Consider the following 20496-nt stretch of genomic DNA (forward strand, 5'->3'; position numbering starts at 1 on the left):
GTCACTTTATAAGTCAAAACAATGAGTGACCCTAAGATTCCAAGACAGAAAACTGAAAAAAGAAGCAGGCTGAACTGGATCACCTCATAATGGTCCCTTCCAGTTCTAGAATTTTACTTTACTTCAAATTTCTCCATTTAAATTCAACAGTGTCTCTCTTAGAGGAAACAAATGAAATGTTTTCTATTTTCTTCTAACATAGAATTAATACTTTAACTCATCCTTAATTGTCTTGAACTTAATCAATCCTAAAGGAGTTAGGTATCATCTAAATAATTCAAAAGAAGGAATTATTCTTTAAAAAAACCAAAATTCTTTGGAATTTTTCTTCCCAAAGAAAATAGAATGTAAAAGAATTTCATTACAGAACAGGGATGAAAATCAAAGCATACTTGTAATATTAACAAAGCAGAACAGGAAAGAAATAATACTATATAAAATGTTTATAAATCATTATAAATCTTTTTTTTGACAGTAGATTAACAACATGATGTATTTTAACTATTTTAACAGTAAAATAAAATATCAAATATGACAAAGTTTCCCCTTATTTCTGTGGACAAGGTAAAAGAGATACAAAGAAAAGAATAGACAACTAGAAGAATTTTGAATGAGTTAAATAAAGCTAAAGAGTGTTGACTAATAAATCTCTGTCAACTTGGAGAAGATTCCATCTCTGTTTGGGTACTGCAAGATTCTAGCCATGGCCCTGTTCAACTGAAATTTTTATCAACAACATATATGAAGTCCCAAATGACATGCTTATCACAACTATGACTCAAAGCTGGGAGGGATATGTTGCATAACAAAATACTACTCAGTAGGCTGGAATGGTGAACTAAAGCTAAAATGAAATTTAATAGAAATAAATGTAAATTTCTGTATTTGAGCACAAGAAAATCAACTGTAGTTTTGGGGGAGACATGGTTAAAAAGCAGTTCAAGTGAACTGGTCACTTCACTTCTCTGGGTTTTATTTTCCACCTCTGGAAAAATAGAGAAAATACTTATAATACATCACAGGCATTTTGTCAGATGAATATTTTAAAAATACTCAAGTACTAGATACATTTAGGTTACTGTTTTTACATTATACATTACAGTTTCTTCTTTATAGAGTTATTGTTCTCTATCATGATGCAGTGGGGAGCTTGAGTTCTTGAAGACTATACCAATAGATATGCTGGTTCTACCATACCTGAAAGACTTTGGAGTACAGAACAGTGACAGATAAAATCATTTCTCCATATAAAACTGACAACAAATTCTAAATATGAATAATATCATTACTCTAAAAAGATCATGAGGACAACCAACTAAGAAAGACTCAGCAACTCTAATCAACACAATAACCAAACACAATTTCAAAGAAGTCATAATGAAATATGATACCTACTACTATGAGAGAGAGAGAGAGAGAGAGAGAGATGATAGAATCAAAGTACAGATCAAAGCATATGTTTTTAGAATGGCTAATTTAGGAATTTGTTTTACACAACTATACATATTAGTAATGAGTTACATTTTAATTGCTTTTCATTGGGTGAGGGAAGAGGGAGGAGAAGGGAAAGTGGGAATCTGAAATTGAAAATAAAAATAAAATTGGGAAAAGAATGTTTAAAAAATACCAAAAAAACCCAAAACAATTTCATAGACTTGAGAGATGCTAGTGACATTAAAATATGAGACCTGCCTAGTGTCTACGAGTTGTTGTATGCCAAAGGCAGGGAGATGGTCTATAAGCAGTCTGAAATGATAAAGGAATCTTGTAGGACTTTTACCTTTACATGAAGTTCAGAAGAGAAATTTTATGAGAAAATTTAAGAAATTTTGTTCTATCATGTCCAATACTTTCCCTTCCAATCAACAAATAGTAAATATGAGGTCCACTGTAGGGCACATACTATATTTAGTTTAAAGAAGAAAAGTTTTGCGAATATAAGGGAAGAAGGACCAGAAAAATTTTTTCCAAACATCTGATATTATTTATTATGTGGAAGAGGTATTAGACTTGTTCTGGTTGGCTCCAGAAAGCAGGATTATGATCAATGGGTAGAAAATTGCAGAGATAGACTATTAAAATAAGGAAAAACTTTCTAACAATTATAGTTGTTTTAAAAGGAAATGTATCACTTTAGGAGATGAAAAGTTTTCTGATATTACAAGTCTTTAAATGAAGACTAGATACCTATTCATCAGAGATGCTATAGAGAGGATTCCTTTCTGGGAGTAAATGAGATCAAGATGATCTTTGAGGTCCTTTTTAACTAAATGATTGTAAAATTCAAGTTCCTTAATTAAATTTTTATCTTATTCTGTGCCTTAAATGTTTAGATCTGAAAAGCAAACTGGGCTCTTTGGGAAATGTGAGCTAGTCTGTTCATACAATGATGAGGACATTAGAACAAAACTTCATACTTTTTAATTTAGAAGTCTGCAACACCCAAACTCACACACCTCCAACTCTCTAGCAAAGTCCATGCCAACATTCATACTTCCAACCTAAGTACAAAAAGATCCACACCTTAAATTCTGGCTACCACGACTATCATTCTTGGAAATAGAGCAGCTTTCAGGGCAAAGTGCCAGAAGTTCCTTAGTGAGGAAAGCAATGTGGGCACCAGTCCTAGTTAGCTTTCTAGAGATAGAATGTGAATGCTTATTGTTTTTGCTTTGTGACTAGGGTAAAAATGACCATCTAAAATGAATGGGATTTTAAGATTTTTTTTTTTTGGAAAAAAAGAACGTTTGGAGTTTATGTTTTTAACCTTGAAGCCAGAATTTGGAGAGAAAAAAGAGAAGCTGGTGTACTCTCCTACAAAGGCTTAGACACAGGCTTTGAAGAAAAGCTAGGCATTGCCAAATCACTATTATAGACTGGCTCTATAATACTAAACAACAGGATAATTCCATCAAATAACTAAACAACAGGGTAATTCTGTAAAAATTCAAAGATGAAAAGAATATTCATAAATAAAAAAACAGATTTGAGAATACTTAATTATCAAGCAGGAGGAGCTTAAATGAACACAACAGACTCATGTGCCTAAAAGATGAAGATATGAATCAGTTATGTACCTGCCTCTGTCTCATTGCTCATATTATTCTCCTTACCATAAAAGTCCTTCCTGCTTTCTAATTATCTAAGTTACAATGCCTCTTTGTGTATATGTACGTTATGGAACACTATGGTTCTATTAGAAACCAGGTGGGATGGGAATTCAGGGAAACCTGGAAGGATCTGCATGAACTGATGCTGAGTGAGATGAGCAGTGTACACCCTAACGGCAAGATGGGGGTGATGATCAATCTTAATGGACTTGCTCATTCCATCAGTGCAACAATCAGGGACAATTCTGGGGTATCTATGATGGAGAATACCATCCGTATTCAGAAAAAGAATTGTGGAGTTTGAAAGTTTGAAGAAAGACCAAAGAGTATTACCTTTAATTTTAAAAAGATCCACTATCTTATTATGTAATTTTGCTATCTCTTATACTTTATTTTTTTTCCTTAAGGATATAATTTCTCATTCATCACATTCAACTTAGATCAATGTGTACCATGGAAACAATGTAAAGACTAATAGACTGCCATCTGTGGGAGGTAGGGGAAGGGAAGTGAGATTAGGGGAAAAAAACTATAAAATTAAAAAAGAAATTAAAAAAGAAAAAAAAGAATGTCTCTTTGTATAAAAAAAAATAGCACACTAGAGTGTAAAGAATACTGAGTTTAAGTTCCAGATTCACTACTTCTCATCTATTTGACTTTGGACAGCTATGTAATTTAAGCTTGTTTCAGAGGCATAAAATCTGCATTATCTGTACTAAGTGTGAAACTCAAACAAGATGACACGTGAAAGTGTCCTGTAATACTAAAACATTATATAAATGTTACTGTTAGAGTTCTAATAGTGTTTAGCATGATTAGGAACACACACACACACACACACACACACACACACAGCACTCAAATGGTTGTTAATAATCACTATCACCCTTATCTAAATCACACATCCATAACAGTAGTCTAAGTTTATATCCTGACTCACCCAGTAAAACATAAAGATGGCTACTTACTTTAGCTAACTGAAGCAAAGTGTGTATCGCCTTCAATGAAAAAGATGTTTAAGCTTTTTTATGCTCACGGTCCAGAGTAAAAAGCACTACTTTTAATAAAAGTCAGGGACATGCATAGATATTAAAAAAAAGATGTCTCCAAGTAGAAATATTCAGATTAAATTACCTCTCTTAATAGGGTTAAAGCTCCACAATTCCAATAATTTGTTTAATAAAGGTCAACTTTTACAGATAAATTGATGCCTATTTACCACAAGATTCATGAAACTAGATCAGAGGTCAGATCTAGTTCCTGAGGAAAAGGATTATTTCACTTTGGATTTTGTATCCCTACCAACTGATGTCCACAAGTGACTCAAATCCAATAGGTGCTTAATAAATTCTTGTTGATTTGAAATGAATCTATATAAACACAAAGGGCCTTATGGTCTAATTTAATAGCAAACATTTTAAAATCAATTTAATAAAACAGACATATATTAAAAGTATGTGATGTGAAGGTATTAGTTTAGGAACTGGAGATATCAAGATGCAAAATTAAATAGTCCCCATCTTCACTTACAATCTAAGGGGAGAGAGGGGATAGTTGGAACAGTTTCAATCCTGACTTCCTCTAGGAGTGAATCAGCAGCTCAGAAATAAAACTGCAGGAAAGGCAGATGGTGGAAGTAACCCAGTATTAGGAATTAGCAGGACAAGAAAAATGAAAGGATAAAAGGGCAAGGAATTCAAGTGTAGGTCAATGTCTTATTAAAAAATGGGTTAACTACACAATGAAGCAATGAAGTCAGGAGGGGGGCAGAGATGGTTTGAGGGACCAGAGATCAATGTGAAGATGAGGAGCAGGTTCAATGGGTAGATTAGAAAGGCAGAAGACTATGAGTAGAAAAGGGAATAGTATGTACAGGATCTTAGAAATAGAACAAATTCAAATCATGCTGAAGCATGGGAGTTGAGGATGATCATCAATATGAATCCTAAAGTCACTGATAAAATGATAAAGGAATTAGAGAATAAAGTTAGATTGCAGTTAGCTGACATCAACAAGTAACAGAATCAGACAGCAGCTTTGTTTTTATCTATCACTGGTACCTTGTACAATACCTTGCACTCCCACTGATAGTACTTCCCTGCCCAGAACTGTGATTTCATTGTAGAGAACTACAGATGTAGAATTTTCATTCACAGATGGAAAGTAACAACTCTTTGTATGTAATTTACAATTCCAATAGCTGTAAAATTATGATCTAGCCAAATTTTAGAGGGGAAGAATCCACACTGAGTGAAACAATTTCCCAGTCCAAAACAACCTGGAAGATCAGCAGGGAAGGTCTGTTCCACCAGACCAAGGGTTAGAAAGAGTCAGCCTCAGGGCAGCTCCGCTATGGGAACCTGCAGAGCTTCCTAGCATATGGTTCCAGAGCACTCAGCCCACAGAAGGTAAGAGGGGTAGGGTGAGACTGCAGAGGTCTCTCTGCTTTCCCTGGGGCAACTTTGCTGCTTTGTATATACTCAGACCCAGGTCACAGACCTGGGCCCCTTTTACTACCACAGAGAAGCAGGGACCCTCCTCACTCCAGGGTAGAGGGAAGTGCTTGAGGTCATCCATAGACCAGAGCAAAGGCCAAGAGAGCAGTCAGAGTCTCCCATAAGGCCTTAAAGGAATGGGGGTAGGGGTCCCAAAAAAACCCAAAAGGTTTGGAAGTGCAGTAAATCAATCGTAGGCTGAGGAAATAAGCAAACAACAGAAAAAAGAAGAACCTGACTATAGAAAATTGCTTTGGTACCATGGAGGATCAAATTATACACTCAGAAGATGTCAAAGTCAAAGCTTCTGTATCCAAAGCCTCCAAGAGAAATAGGAATTGGTCTCAGGCTATGGAAGAGCTCAAAAAAAAAGATTTTGAAAATCAAGTAAGGGAGGTTGAGGGAAAAATTGGAAAAAGAAATGAGGGCAATGCAGGAAAATCATGAAAATCAAGTCAGCAGCTTGGTGAAAGATATACCAAAAAAAAATACTGAAGAAAATAACATGTTTAAAAACCAGTTTAGGGCAAATGGAAAAGGCAGTTCAAAAGGTAAATGAGGAGAAAAATGTCTTAAAAAACAGAATTGTCCAGTTGAAAAAGGAGATAAAAAAGTTCCCTGAAGAAAATAATTCCTTCAAAAGTAGAATGGAGCTAAAGGAAGCAGATGACTTTGCGAGAAATCAAGAAACAATAAAACAAAACCAAAAAATGAAAAACTAGAAGAAAATGTGAAATATATCATTGTAAAAAACAACTGACCTGGAAAACAGATCCAGAAGAAATGATTTAAAAATTATTAGTGTACCTGATAGTCATGAGCAGGACTTCATTTTTTCAAGAAATAATTCAGCAAAATTGCCCTGAGATCCTAGAACTAGAAATTGAGGGAATCCATCAATCACCTCCTGGACAAGATCCCTAAAATGAAAACTCCCAGGAATTTATAGCCAAATTCCAAAACTCCCAGGTCAAAGAGAAAATACTACAAGATTCCAGAAAGAAACAACTCAACTACTGTGGTGCTATAGTCAGGATTTGGCAGCAAAAACACAGAATTTGGCAGCATCACATAAAGGGCTTGTAGGACTTGGATGGAAGACAAAAGAGCTTGGATTATAACCAAGAATCAACTACACAGCAAAACTGAACATCCTCTTTCAGCGGAAAGGATGGACTTTCAATGAAACAGAGAACTTTCAAATTTTCCTGTTGAAATGACCAGAGCTGAACAGAAAGCTTGATCTCCTAGTACAGGACTCAGGTGAAGCATAGAGGGGGTGGCTGGGAAGGACCAATTACGAGGAATTTAATGATGCTGAACTGTGTGAATTTCTGCATGGGAAAAAGAGGCTGATAACTTATATGAACCTTCTCATTTATAAGAATAGTTAGAAGGAGCATATATATATATAGACAAGGCATGGGAGGGAGCTGAATATAATTATATAATATAAAGATGGAGTCAATGAGTGATAAAGGAAAATACTGGGAGACAGGGAAAGGAGAGGGAAAATGGTCTAAGATATTTCACATAAAAGAGTCAAGAAAAAACTTTTGCAATGGAGTGGAAATGAGGAAGGTGAGAAGAAATAAGTGAGCCTTCATTTTCATCAAAAAGGGCTCAGGCAGGAAATAACATACACACTCAACAGGGTATAGAATCTATCTTACCCTAGAGGAAAAAGGAGAGGAAAAGGATGGCATAAGGGGAACAAGGGGAAGGGAGGTGGAGTGGGTGATAGAAGAGAGAGAAGATCAGATGAGAGGTAGTCAGATATAACACACTTCTGAGGAGGGAGAGGATGAAAGAAGTGAGAGAATAGAATAAATGGGAATGAAGAAGAATAGAATGGAGGGTAATCCAGTTAACAATAGCAACTGTGGGAAAAGCAACTTCTCTGATGGACTTATGATAAAGAATACAACCCATTCCAGAGAACAGAGCCAATGGTATCTGAATACAGACTCTTAAGGTCTCTATCTTTTTTGGGGGAGGAAGGTTTATGCTTACCTTTACCACAAGATTATTGTAATAATGTGAAAATAAATAGTTTTTTTAAAAAAAAAAGAAAGTTGAATAGGGAGCTAAAAGCTTAAATGACTAGCCTGTGCTCACACAACTAGTATGAGCCAGAAACAAAACTGGAAATCAATTCTCCCTAACTCCAAAGCTGACTCTCCATCCAATATACTATGGTGCCTTGCCCAAAGAAGCATTTAATATACAGAATTGAAGTTGAATTGTTGAATAATTTTGTTCTGAAAATGACAAGAAATATCTCCTTCTAGACCTTTGACTAAAAGGAACATTGGAAAAATATTAACCAGCATGGCCAGAGATACTTTGCATTAAAAAAAAAAACCAATGTTTTATTTAGTGATAGAAAATGGAAGAGATTGAGTATGGATGGGAGTTTCTTAACAATTGAATACTGGTGAAAAGTACCTGGTGTAGTGGGTAGATACTTGACCTCAGAGTCAGGAAGACAGGCTGTGTAACCTGGGGGACTTGCCCAAGGAACTTCTACAAGACTAAAAGTTTCAGAGTAGGTGCCATTCTATGGTCGAGGGAGTTTCTTCATAGTTCCCTATACCAGTGAAATCACAGGTCTGGTTCCCCTCCCTAAAAAAAAAGAAATGAGTGTTCCAAAGGATAGTGTAAGATGTGGGCTGAGGAGAATAGGGAAAGGAAAAATGGATGGCTAACTTGGTTAGAGACAGGGATGATAGTATATGAAGATGTAGGAAAAGAAAATAATTTTTGACCTAAACAAGTAGCTAATAATAGCTATTTAATAATAATAATAATAATAATAATAATAATGATAATAGTGTGCATTTATTCAGTGCTTTATGGTTTCCAAAGCACAAAATACATATCTCATTGGGACCTCACAACCCTGTAAGATAGAGTCTATTAATAATCATTTTTAGATGAGGGCACTGAGGCTTGGAAAGATTAAGTGACTTATCTAGGGTCAAATAGCTTTTAAGTGTTTGAGGCATCATTTGAACTCAGATCTTCCTTTCTCCAAGTCCAGCACTCTTCTCCACAACATGACCTACCTGGGAAAAAGGAATACCAACTAGATAGCTTTTGAATAAATAAGTTCTGTGACTCTAAAGAGAAAATTGGCATGATGGAAACTTCCAAGATCATATCTCTCATGTGGATCTTATCTCCTATGTGGATCCCAACTACCATATGAATACCACAGCCTTGGATGCAGAAGAGGAAACTAAAGTGATCTGGAGCTAACTACCAATGTAACCTTCCCTTTCTCTTTTAATTTTATAATACAAACTCAAGAAGAGTGAATAAAAACACTACTCATACATCAGAGTATCCAAAGGGGTTTGAGTTAAATTAAAAGCTAAGTTAAGCCAAAATTAAATTTGCAAACCTAGTGTCAATTTATACTCATCAAAATTAGTTGCGTTAGATGTATGAATATTCACTTGTAAATACCTCTGAATATATTGATACACTGAGTGATCATGAAATAAAGGAAGAATCCTTAAAATAGAAGAAAAACATTCGTGAAATAATCAAGGAGACAATACTGAGGGAACAAAAAGGTTATGTGATGAAGGAACATAAGGACATACACATCCTGGAATGAAAGTGACCAAGTCTATTATCTTTTTTCATATTAAATAACCTAGAATCCTGAATTTTAGAGATTGCTACAAATTTTTCCAATTCAGTTCAGGAGTAGATGATATATTCAAAGGCTACAAGTTTTAAGATCTATTTAACTTAAAGAAAAGAATATACCTGAGAAATCTCATAAAGATTGAAATGTCAGATCCTATTTTAAGAATTCATTTTCTGGGTTAAACAAATTAGATCAAACAATAACGACCTGAGTAGAAATCCAGACCTTTGATACTTACTAGCTTTGTGACTCTGGTTAAGTCACTGAACCTCTATTTGCCTCAGTTTTCTCATCTGTAAAACAGAAATAGTAATAGCACCTCCCTCCCAGGGTTGTTCTGAGCATAAAATAGTATTTTTAAAAGTGTTTAGCACAGTTCTTGGTACATAGTAGGCACTATGTATATGTTATCAGTAGATATAGTACCAGTAGTAATGACATGGATCAAATTATCCAATGATCCACTAATTAAATAATCCAACTCTTCCAAAAAAGAACTCTACAAATTAATATGGCCCACCTGACTAGGAAAAAAGCACGTTGTCTTTCATGTTTTAATTTCTCCGTAATTATAAACCTTTGAAAAGATGAAGCATAAAATGATCACATACAGTTTAGAGGTCTACTTCTCAAAATGATTCCCTGGTCTCATGGACTCCTAACTCTGATCAAAAACTCCAAGGTACATATTCTATATATTAGAGAAAATTTATCAATGAAAGTTCAGAGTTCTTAGAAAGGACATATCCTTAACCCACTTCTGGAATTTGAAAGGAGTCTAAGAATAAGACTTTTACCTAGAGGATCACAGAAATTAAAACTGAAGATGGGTAAGATGAAAGAGATGAAAATAATAAGCTTAGCAGACTCCATAATCTCTATTTATCCATAGGTTAAAAATATATATAGCTGCTTGCTAGTACTCACTCTTGGCTTGCCACCTCCTCATCTTCTGAGGATGATGCTGTTTCCTCCAGGTCCCGGGCCATCACGACTGGCATTTCCTTTAGGGTTTTTCATGCAGTCAGCAGACGGGGGCCTCAGAGACCTTTCTTTGCAGGCTCACTGGATCAAACAATCTGGGTGGCACAGTTTCCTGAAATAATTAACAAGAAAAATAAATACTCTCAAACAGCTAGTTTGGGTTTCTCTTTCTTTAATTCTATAACAGAATCAACATATACTACAGAAAGAATATGGGTATACAGAGTACTAACTATCTAAACCAAACAGAATTACAGCAGGAAGGACCTAACCTACCTGCAAAAACAAATCTGAACTCAAATAGACATGTAAAGCTATTTCTTTGACATTTCCAGCATTATTCCTCTGGAATATTTTGTGGCAAGCTCTCAAACAGAATTACCCCCATGATGTCAATAAAATAAATTCAACATGTTATAGTATTGGGGGGAAAAATCCAAGATGAAACCTTAAATATAATGCTGAAAAATCAGTACATTATATTTCAACTTGAAAAGTGTCTTAATAAATAATTTAATTACTCCATTTTTACAGATGAGGAAACTGAAGCCAGAAAGTCACTTTTGAAAAAAAAAAGTCAGAATTCAAATACAATTACTCTGATTCCAAATGTAGAGCGCTTTCTGTTCTCCATGCTGTCATATCAAATATATTTAAAAACTACTGAAATGCGTAGAAATTTTACCTTGTCTACTTATTTCAAAATCAGATTTTCCCACAAGATTTTAATGAGACTAGAAAGATAGTTATATGATATAGCACAAATATTGCAGTCTGACCCAAAGAATAATTTTCAAAGCCTAAAGTTAATTTTGGAAATTCCATATAAGAACTTGTCATTCATTAATATAATCTTTTCCCAAAAACTAAAATGATTTTTTTTCTTTTTGGTTTTTTTTCAAGGCAATGGGGTTAAGTGGCTTGCCCAAGGCCACACAGCTAGGTAATTATTAAGTATCTGACGACGAATTTGAACTCAGGTCCTCTTGACTCCAAGGCCAGTGGCCTATCCACTGTGCCACCTGGTCACCCCTAAAATGAAATTCTTAATACCGGGTTTTAGATCCTTATAGAATCTCCCAGAAAAGGATATGCAGAATCAAAGAATATTAGAGATGAAGGAGACTTTAGAGATTATCTAAAGTTTCTCATTTCCAAGTCGTGGAAAATGAAGTCCAATGAAGTAATTTACTCAGAATCATCTAGCAAGTTTGTGGTAAACAGAGACTAGAAAATACATATCCAGCTTTTTCAAATGAACTATGTTGAAGGTTGAACCTAGTTTAATAGTGTTGGAATAGAAATAAGAAAACTTGGACTAACAATAATAACAATAATAATAATATAAGATTGCACTGAGGACAATTCTCTTTTGATCCTTGCAACCACCCAGTTAGGTAGGTGCTATTATTAGCTCCCTTTTACAGGTAACTGAGGCAAACAGAAGATAAGTGATTTCCCCAAAGTGAGAGCTACTAAGTATCTGAAGCTGAATTTGAATTGTCTTCTTGCCTAATTCCAGCACTCTATCCACTATGCCAACTAGCTAGAATGTAGTTCAAGCTCTGTTACTTACTAATAAAGTCAACTCAAATTTATATGTCTTTTATGTGTTAAAGCACCGCTGTTAAGTGTTGGGGATATAAAGAAAGGCAAAAGAAAATCCTCCCCTTCACCAAGCTTGGTGCAGTCCGATGCGGAAGACAACACGCAAAGAACTTCGTGCCAGTGAGATAGATACAAGATAAATTATAAGTGGTTTCAGAGGGAAAACATTAACAATAAAGAAAACGGGCGGGGGGGGGGGGGAGCGGCTAGGTGGGGCAGTGGCTAGAACACCGGCCCTGGAGTCAGGAGGACCCGGGTTCAAATACGGCCTCAGACAGCTAGCAAGCCTCTTAATCCCATTGCCTTGCAAGAAAAAAAAAACCCAAAACAATAAAGCACCGGCCCTGGAGACAGGAGGACCTGAGTTCAAATTGGACATGACACTTAATAATAATAATTACCTAGCTGTGTGGCCTTGGGCAAGCCACCTAACCCCACTGCCTTGCCAAAAAAAAGACTGAGAAAGGCTTCTTGCAAAAGATGGGGCAAAAGACCAAAAGACGGGGCTACGGTTAAGCCTTGAAGGAAGATAGTGGGAAGAAATGAGAAGGGAGAGAATTTCAGGTATTAGGGAAGACGAAGGGGGAATCAGAGAAGATGCCCCGATTAACAGAACGGGGGGGGGGGGGGACGCTGGTACCGGATAATCTAAGGGGGGGGGGGGGAGTAAAACTGTAATTAGACTAGAAAGATAGAAAAGAGTCAGTTCTGAGGCTTTAAAAGCCGAGCTGAGGATCGCACACTTGATCCTGGAGGTGACTGGGGGCCACCTTGGTCTGCTGGACCGGCGGAGGAGGCCGGACAGTCTGGCGGCCCGAGCCGCGGGGCACACCCGTACCGCGGGAACCCGGAGAACCGGGCCGAAGGGGGCTGCCGGGTCGGAAGAGGGGGCGGGGGTGGGCAGGCGGGGCACGTGGCGGTGAGGGGGCCAGCGCGGCCGCGCCCGCCCCCGGGGGGAGCCCTGGCCGGGCGGCTCCCGGCCCCCGCCGCAGACTCCGGCCGGACCCGGCTCACAAACGCCCCCCAAGCCCTCCAGATCCAGGGGCTCTGCAACCGCCTCGCCAGAAGAGCGAGCGGCGCCGCTGCCGGAGGCGCCCCACGCTCCAGCCCCGGGCGGCGACAACCACCCAGCCGGCGCCCCGGACCCGCCTCCCCCAGGGAGCCAAGAGGCCCGGCGGCCGCCAGTACCTGTCTCATCTTCCCATAGTTCGGGTCGGGCAGGGACCGCGCCGGGCAATTCTTCCCGCCTCCTTCCCCCTTTGCGGGCTCACCACCGCCACAGACGGCTGCTTCCCCCGTTACTACAACAACCAACAAGCAACCGCCCGTCCCAAGCCACTGCGCAAGCGCAGGAGCTCCCGCTACGAGGCATCGCGCAGCCCCTTGCCTCCGTCGCAAGACAATGGCGTCATTGCCTTCGCGCCTACGCGTCTGCCCGCGTCGGCCCCAGAGCGCGGCCAGAGCCTCTGCCGCAGTCTGAAGGGGCGGGGCCCAACCTTCTATTCTTCCGCCACTCCCCGAAGGAGGGCTGAGCACGTGAACTCGCGTCAGGGGAGCGGCTTAGCCAACGCTCGCCGTTGATTGGCTTTGAAGGCGTTCACTCCCCATCTCCTGCGCGGAGGAATGTCATTTTTAACCAATCAAACTAAGGGTTGATACAAAGCGAACCAATCCGGGATCTGGTTCAAGAGGTGGGCGGGTCCACGCAAGGGTCTCAGGTGTACACGGGTATTGATGTGAAATTGAGGGTTGCGCTGGTGCTCCAGGCTCGCTTTGCCAGGTATGGGGAGCGCGGGGTCTGGGCGGGAGGAAGCGTTCCCAGGTGAGGGGGGAATCTGACAGGGACGCTTGTGATGGGGAGGCTGCCAGAGAAGGTCAAGAGGAAAGGCTAAGGAGAGGATGAGCGACGAGGGAGGGAAGGGTTGGGGAGACGGGGGAGGGGTTTTGAAGAAGGGGGTCAGCACCGTGTCTGGATGAGGATGTTGTTCCCCCCGGGAGGGTCTCCGGTCTGAGGATGGAGGGAAGAGATCGGCGGTGGGAAAGAAGAATAGATAGATGTCTGGGTTTCCATCCCCACCTTGCCCACCCTTGTGTGCCCCCCTCCCCTTTTGTGGGCTCTGCTCTCTCCTTCACCTGGCTCCTTTTGCTCCCCACCCCCATCTTGCTCCGCACGCTCCCTTCCAACCTTGCTGCTCAAGCTCCTGGTTTCCTTTCATCCCACTCCCCTCGCTTCACCACCCTCCTTCACCCGACTTTCCTTCACTGGGTTCTGTTTGCCCACCTTCCCAGCTTGCTAAATTGTTTTTCCACTAACAGGATCTTCCTTTACAGTTTAACTCCTGATAGAGCAGGGTGCTCCAAACCGAATCCTAGATAGAGAGCAGGAAAGGACATCAATGAGGATCTAAAGACACAAGAGAAGCAGCCCCTTTCCTCAATGAGACATGTATGCACGTACATGGAAACATAAGTAAGGATATAATAAATGTAAGATAGTTTGAGGAAAAAAGGGAATAAGATAGTCCTCGTACAGGAGGTAGCATTTGAGAACCATCTCCTCCTTCCTTTTCCTTTAGAGATTCACATTATTTGGGGTACCTCCCTGGACTCTTAGGGATTTTGTATTCTGTTTTCACCTTGGGTCACTAGCATAAGGATTTTCAATCTGAGACTCCAACTGGAGAACTCCACATCCAAATATCATAATAGAGTCTTCCCAGGATTGCATTTTAGTTAAATCAGGTTGATTTGATTTAAATTGTTACTCAGAACCACTCGATTGAAGCTTGGTGACTGTTTTGGTTTTGTTTCTTTTTTTTAAGTATAGTCTTATAAGATATAATCCTAGATTCTTCAACTTGAGTATTGATGTCTATTTCACAGGTAGAGAAACTTCAGTAAAATATTACCAAACAGGGTCATTCCACTTCAGTTTTCTTCAGATGCCTCATTGTGATGTGAAGGACATCTTGTGTTCTTGAAGTCTATGCCAACAGATTGCATCTCTGACAGGTCCTACCAAGCTGGAAAAGCTTCAGGTATGGACCAGGTGATAGACATGATATATCTTTCATCTAACAATCAGTTTAGCTAAAGACACTAAATACTAGGTTGACCACTGGGTGTTGGATTTTTCAGCCACAACAACTTTCAAGGACTGTATCCTGGGTTTTACAAGGGATATCATTTTCATTCTTTGAAGGAAGTACCCACACCATGAAATAACAGGACCTTAAATTGTTGATGGAAAAGGTCTCTTCCAATGTTATAATTGTTTTCTAGCTGTTTAACTAATGCTTTTAGAGACTGTGACTTTAGAGAAGCCTCTAATTTCCCTCACCTCAATTCTCATACACCTATAAAATGTGTATTTGGTATTAAATCAGTAGTTCTCAAACTCTTTTTGATCACATCACATTGTTACTTGACATATTGGCAACATAGAAGGGTTCCTGAGCAGCAGGGTTTCCAGAGCAATTGACTTTGGGTTCTTCTGCCTCTCCTTCCCTTCCACCCCTACTCCCTTTATCCTCTTCTTTAGTTCTCCAGGAGTTACTTGTTAGAGGGCAACTTTTTTAATCCTCCCAGGATTAGAACTAGTATGGTGATCTTCCCATACCATACTAGTAAAAGCAAGCAGCAAAAAATTGTACCTAGAAACAGGTGCCATGAATTTCACAGCACATCTTTTTAATAACTACTGGGTTACTTGCTCTCTTAGGTTCTTTCTAGCTCAAAATGCTATGATAACCCCTAAGTATTTGCTTAGTATTTAAGACTTACAGAATGTTCTGCTGACTTATAGAACTTATATAATGCAATTCAGCAAGCATACGTCAAACATCTACAATGTTAAATGTAGATAGAAATACAAAGAAAATAACAAATAGTTCCCGCCCTCAAGGAACTTACATTCTACTAGGGAGGTAGATAAGTACTTGTACACAGATAAGAATAATGCAAATTAAGGAGTGAAGGGGGAAAGGAAAGATTTTCTAAAAAAATTGGAGGGAGAAAGTAGTCACAGATGTAATCAAGACCAGGAAATACTTCATAAAACTGCTAAATCTTGAAAAAAGAAAAATTTAGAAAGTTGGAAATGAAGAGAGTTCTTTTGAGGCATGGCAGATGACTTGTGTGAATGCATAGAGATGGGAAATGAATAACTTCCTAAATTCAACTAGTTTGGTTGGAATGTAATTTGAGTAAGTGGAAGAAATAAAGATGAAAAGATAGATGAGAACCAAATTTTAGAGGACCTTCAATGCCAGGCTAAAGTATGTGTTTGATCCCAAAGGCATCAGAGACTCATGGAAACTTTTTGAGCATTAGGAATGTCATGGTCAGACCTTTAACTTGGTAAGATTATGTTGGCATCTGTATGAAAGTCAAGAGTAGAGAAAGGAAAAACTAGAGGTGGAAAGATCAATGAATAGACCTTTGCAATAGTTTAGGAAAGAGATGAGATTCTGAAATAATATGACAGCAAAAAGAAGGAAAGGTGGTGCAGGTAGAATTGAAGTCTTGGCAACTGAGGGTGAATAAGAGATCAGAGTTGAAAATGACTATGAAGCATATGCAAGTGATGTCATTTTACTTGCCTTATTAAGGAGTTCGAGAGGGAAATTAGGAATTCAAAATTTTTTTTACATGTAATTTGGAAATATTTAAGGAAATACTAAAATAAAATATGTGTATTTGTCTGTGTGTGTGTGTGTGTGTATGTATGGGGGGTGGTTAATTGAAATTGAAAACTTTGATGACAGGCAGGATGGTGGTATCCTCCACAGAAATAGGAAAGTTTATAGAAGTGGAGGGTTCATGGAGAGGGGTATGTGAAAAAATGAATTCTGTTTTGGACATGCTGAGTTTGAGATGACTTGACAGTCTAGGAGAGACATTAGGACTGGAGATATATGTTTGAGTCACCTGCTTAGAGATGATAGATAGATACTATGGTAGTAGGTGAAGGTCATAAAAGAGAGAATATAGAGAAGCAGGGAGCCTTGGGGCTACTCATACTAAGGAATTGGAGATGGATGGTGATCCAGCAAAGGAAACTGAAAATAGCAGTCAGACAGATGGAAAGAGAATTAGGGAACAGTAGGTATCATGAAAGCCTGGGGAGGAAAGAATGTCAAAAGGAGGGGGTCTGCTTTAAAAAAAAAAAAAAAAAAGGCCTATAGATTTCAAGGCACAAAAAAAGTGAATGGACAGTGAAGAAGTAGGAGCAATTAGTGTTCTCTTACTAGGAGTTAATCAATGTGTATTTTATAAATTATATAACAAGAAGAGAATAGTGCAATAGATTGTGGAGACAATAAAATCAGGTAAAAGTTTTTTAAAGAATGAAAGAAGTGAACAACAGGAAAAATAGCACTAAATGGGAAGAAATTAAATATGAACAAGAGATGGGGGGAATAATTGAAGTTATCCTCCTAGATGGATGTGATCAAGGGCATAAAGAAAACAGTTAGCCTGGCAAGTAGAAAAGTTACCTCATCCTGACTGTGATAAAAAGGGTATGTGAAGATATAAAAGAATTATATACCAGGGAAGAAAAATGACCTCATGGTGGCCCCCACTTAATTTTTTTCAACAAAGTTTGTCTGCTTAACAAAGATTGAGGGGTAATGTTGAGAACTTGAGGAGAAAGAGTAAGTTTTAGACTATCAACTACAATAAATGTAATCCACAAAGACTAAAAAAATGCTGTTCCAACAGTGCGGCTCCAACTGAGGTTATATAACATGAATTTGTAGTGGACTCGACATTTAGAAAATGAAAGAATTAAAGTAACACTGTGTGTGTGTGTGTGTGTGTGTGTGTGTGTGTGTGTGTGCGCGCGCGCGTGCGTGCGTGCGTGCCTGCCTGCCTGCCTGTGTGTTTGTGTGTGTACATAAAAGCTGTGTTATTCTCAATGATCAGCATAGTGGTATGACTGAAATGAGAACAGTTTCCATAACATACTTTTCTCATCTCCATTTTTCCTTGCTTTAAAACTATCGATAGTATATGTACTTTTGAACATTGGCAGTAAGGACATAAGGAATTATTGAACCCTAATTTTTAGGATCAACATTAAGGAGTCTGCTGGTTCTATGAAAACAGCCATAAAGATTAAAGACTTTCTATGGGTGAGAGCAGTTAAGTATGTAAAAGAATACTGGAGAAGAAACCTTAATCTGGAATGTGTGAATATCGTTTGAAAACTTCACTTCTCTAAAACTGGAAGGATTGTCCCTAGTGTTGTTAGTCCATCCATCCTGTGCTCCCTAAAGTTAGTTCTGTCATAGATACCTGTGATCACAGAAACTATTGGGTAATGCTTAGCAAAGACTTGAGGCCTGCTGTGAAAAGAATGACTTAGATCAGAGGACATGAGTTCTAGTCTAAACTCTACCTCTCACTACTTGCTTGACCTTGGGCAAATCACTGAACCTCACTTTGCTCATTGTATGAAAGGAGGAGGTTGGGCAAGAACCCTTTCAGCTCTAGATTGATGATCTCAAAGCCCTTTTCTCTAGCATGTCACCAACAGTTTATAATGATTATTATAGAGATATCTGGGTTGCACGGTTAGAATCAATGAACTATAAGGGTCTATCAATGATTATATCAGAATTCATATCAGGATCCAGGAGAACAAAAGCCTTTACCCTCTTCCATTTCCAATGGTCAGCTAATCTCTCATCTCTTCAGTAACTATGCCTTCCCTAAAAGCTTAGGACTTTTGTCATCCTTAAAGGAAAAATGCAGCTGAGTGGTAGAATTTCCAATGTGCCTCTTTTTCATGTCTTGTAGACTTGGTTTGGACTTCATATCTTGAGCTGCTTCATAATAACCTAACCTAACAAATGGCAGATGTAAAGCATCTATTTTGGAATAAATTTCCAGGTGGTGTTGCTTCATTGCTGAGAAGTATAATAGCTTCTATCTAGCCACTTCCATGTGTAGTTCTCAAGGGGAAATAGAAAAATTAGTAGCTTCTATGTAGAAAATCCTGGAATAACCAGGAGTCAAGACAAGCTGTGCATAACTTTTTATGTATTTTTTCTTCAGTACTCCAAAAGTGAATAATAAAAGCCTTCTAAAGACTCTCAATAACATTGGTAGGCCACCTAAACTCCCAAATAAAAAACTCAAATACAAAAACACCCTCCTACTGGAAAAAACAAGAAAGTGACTAATTGGCTAGGGATGACTTCAGTCCCCAATAACTGGTTCCATGTTGTCTTGTCATCCTGCTACTGTAATCTTTTTCCCTAGTATAGCTCCTGACAGAGAAACCCCCCGTAGTGCTGAAGTGAGAAATGAGCCGCTTCTTGAATGTGTTGCGCAGCTGGTTGGTTATAGTATCCATTATAGCCATGGGAAACACGCTGCAGAGCTTCCGAGACCACACCTTCCTCTATGAAAAGCTGTACACTGGCAAGCCAGACCTTGGTAAGTGTCCTGGTCATCACATTCTATCCAGGAAGGGGGAATGATGATGGTCCAGTGTTCAAGAAGTTCTGGGTTTTTTTAAAAAAGTTTTTCATTTTTTTGGTCATTTTGAATTTGACAAATACCAATAAATATGAGCAGTTTCATAGTTAAAGAAGAAGAAGAAAAGAAACCTTCATTACATATAACTTGGGTCTAGTACATTGACTCCTTAGGTGTTCTGCTTGTCTATGTTTCCCTCTGAATGTTTTTCAAATCCTTTAATGATGCTCTTATTCTTTTTTTTTTCTGCCTCACTATTATTATAGCCCTCCTCATATTCACCTTCCAAGAGATTAAAAAACAAAAACTTTCCTCATAATCAATAAATATAGTCAAACAAAATAAATCTACACATTGACTGTGACCAAAATTGTGTGACAAAGAGATCTCTTTCTCCAAAGAAAACCCTAGATAGAAAGCTGAATAGGAGAAAATGTGACCATAGTAGCAGATTGGCATCTCTTTGGGCAGTTAGGTGACGCTCTGAGTAGAGTGCCTGACCCAGTAGCTTTCTTATAACTTTTTATGAAATAAAAAGTCAATGGCTCATTGCCACTTATATCTTATGGAGATGGAGAATGACTTACCTATGGTCACAAAAAAAGTTATGGCAGCTCCACAGGGGAAAAAATTCAAACTCCCTTGCTATGATTGGATCCCCTAAAAGAATCTGTTTCCTCAGGGGGATGTTATAGATAGTCATTCAGTTTTCCAGAGTCTCTCTGCTATAAATGCTGTAAGATTTTTCATTTCTCCATTGTGATATGTACTGTATCAAACCAGCTTAGAGAATTAAGATGGCTTTGGCTTCAGCAGAAATCTCCCAGCAGCTGACAGTTCTGTGTCACATTTATAGCTAACCTAGATAGAAATTCCATCCTATTATCAGCAACATCCGGGAGGAGAATGAGCTAGTATAGGCTATGCCTGAATTTAAACAAAACCATTAAAAAATTCACAGGAGAAAAGTATTTGGAGAAATGAGTGGGATTGGCATTTTAAAAATTTTTTACCAAAAGAGTTTATAATCCTAAATGTATATTATCCCTCAATTATCAGTCAATCTCCCCCCAACCCTGGTTTTTCTGTCTTTAGAAGACCTTGACCATTGCTCTAGGCATTTAATTTCCTGATCATTTCCCTGCCCCCA

General features: G+C 38.5%; 1 protein-coding gene across 5 annotated transcripts in view; it reads left to right on the forward strand.

Annotated features, from left to right (window-relative positions):
- Positions 1 to 13480: 13480 nt before the first annotated feature.
- The window catches only part of ERG28 (ergosterol biosynthesis 28 homolog), a 29305-nt gene continuing 22289 nt past the window's right edge, over positions 13481 to 20496 (forward strand). The window contains exons 1-4 of one of the 5 annotated variants that reach the window (XM_074235685.1): positions 13481 to 13638; positions 14190 to 14328; positions 14742 to 14896; positions 19128 to 19304. In XM_074235685.1, the coding sequence (XP_074091786.1) occupies positions 19172 to 19304 (133 nt within the window). In that variant the 5' untranslated portion in view covers positions 13481 to 13638; positions 14190 to 14328; positions 14742 to 14896; positions 19128 to 19171. The remainder of the gene's footprint in view (positions 13639 to 14189; positions 14329 to 14741; positions 14897 to 19127; positions 19305 to 20496) is intronic. The other 4 variants (XM_074235689.1, XM_074235687.1, XM_074235686.1 and 1 more) reach the window with 4 other exon arrangements.

Source organism: Macrotis lagotis, chromosome 4, assembly GCF_037893015.1.
Source record: "Macrotis lagotis isolate mMagLag1 chromosome 4, bilby.v1.9.chrom.fasta, whole genome shotgun sequence".
NCBI lineage: Eukaryota > Metazoa > Chordata > Mammalia > Peramelemorphia > Peramelidae > Macrotis > Macrotis lagotis.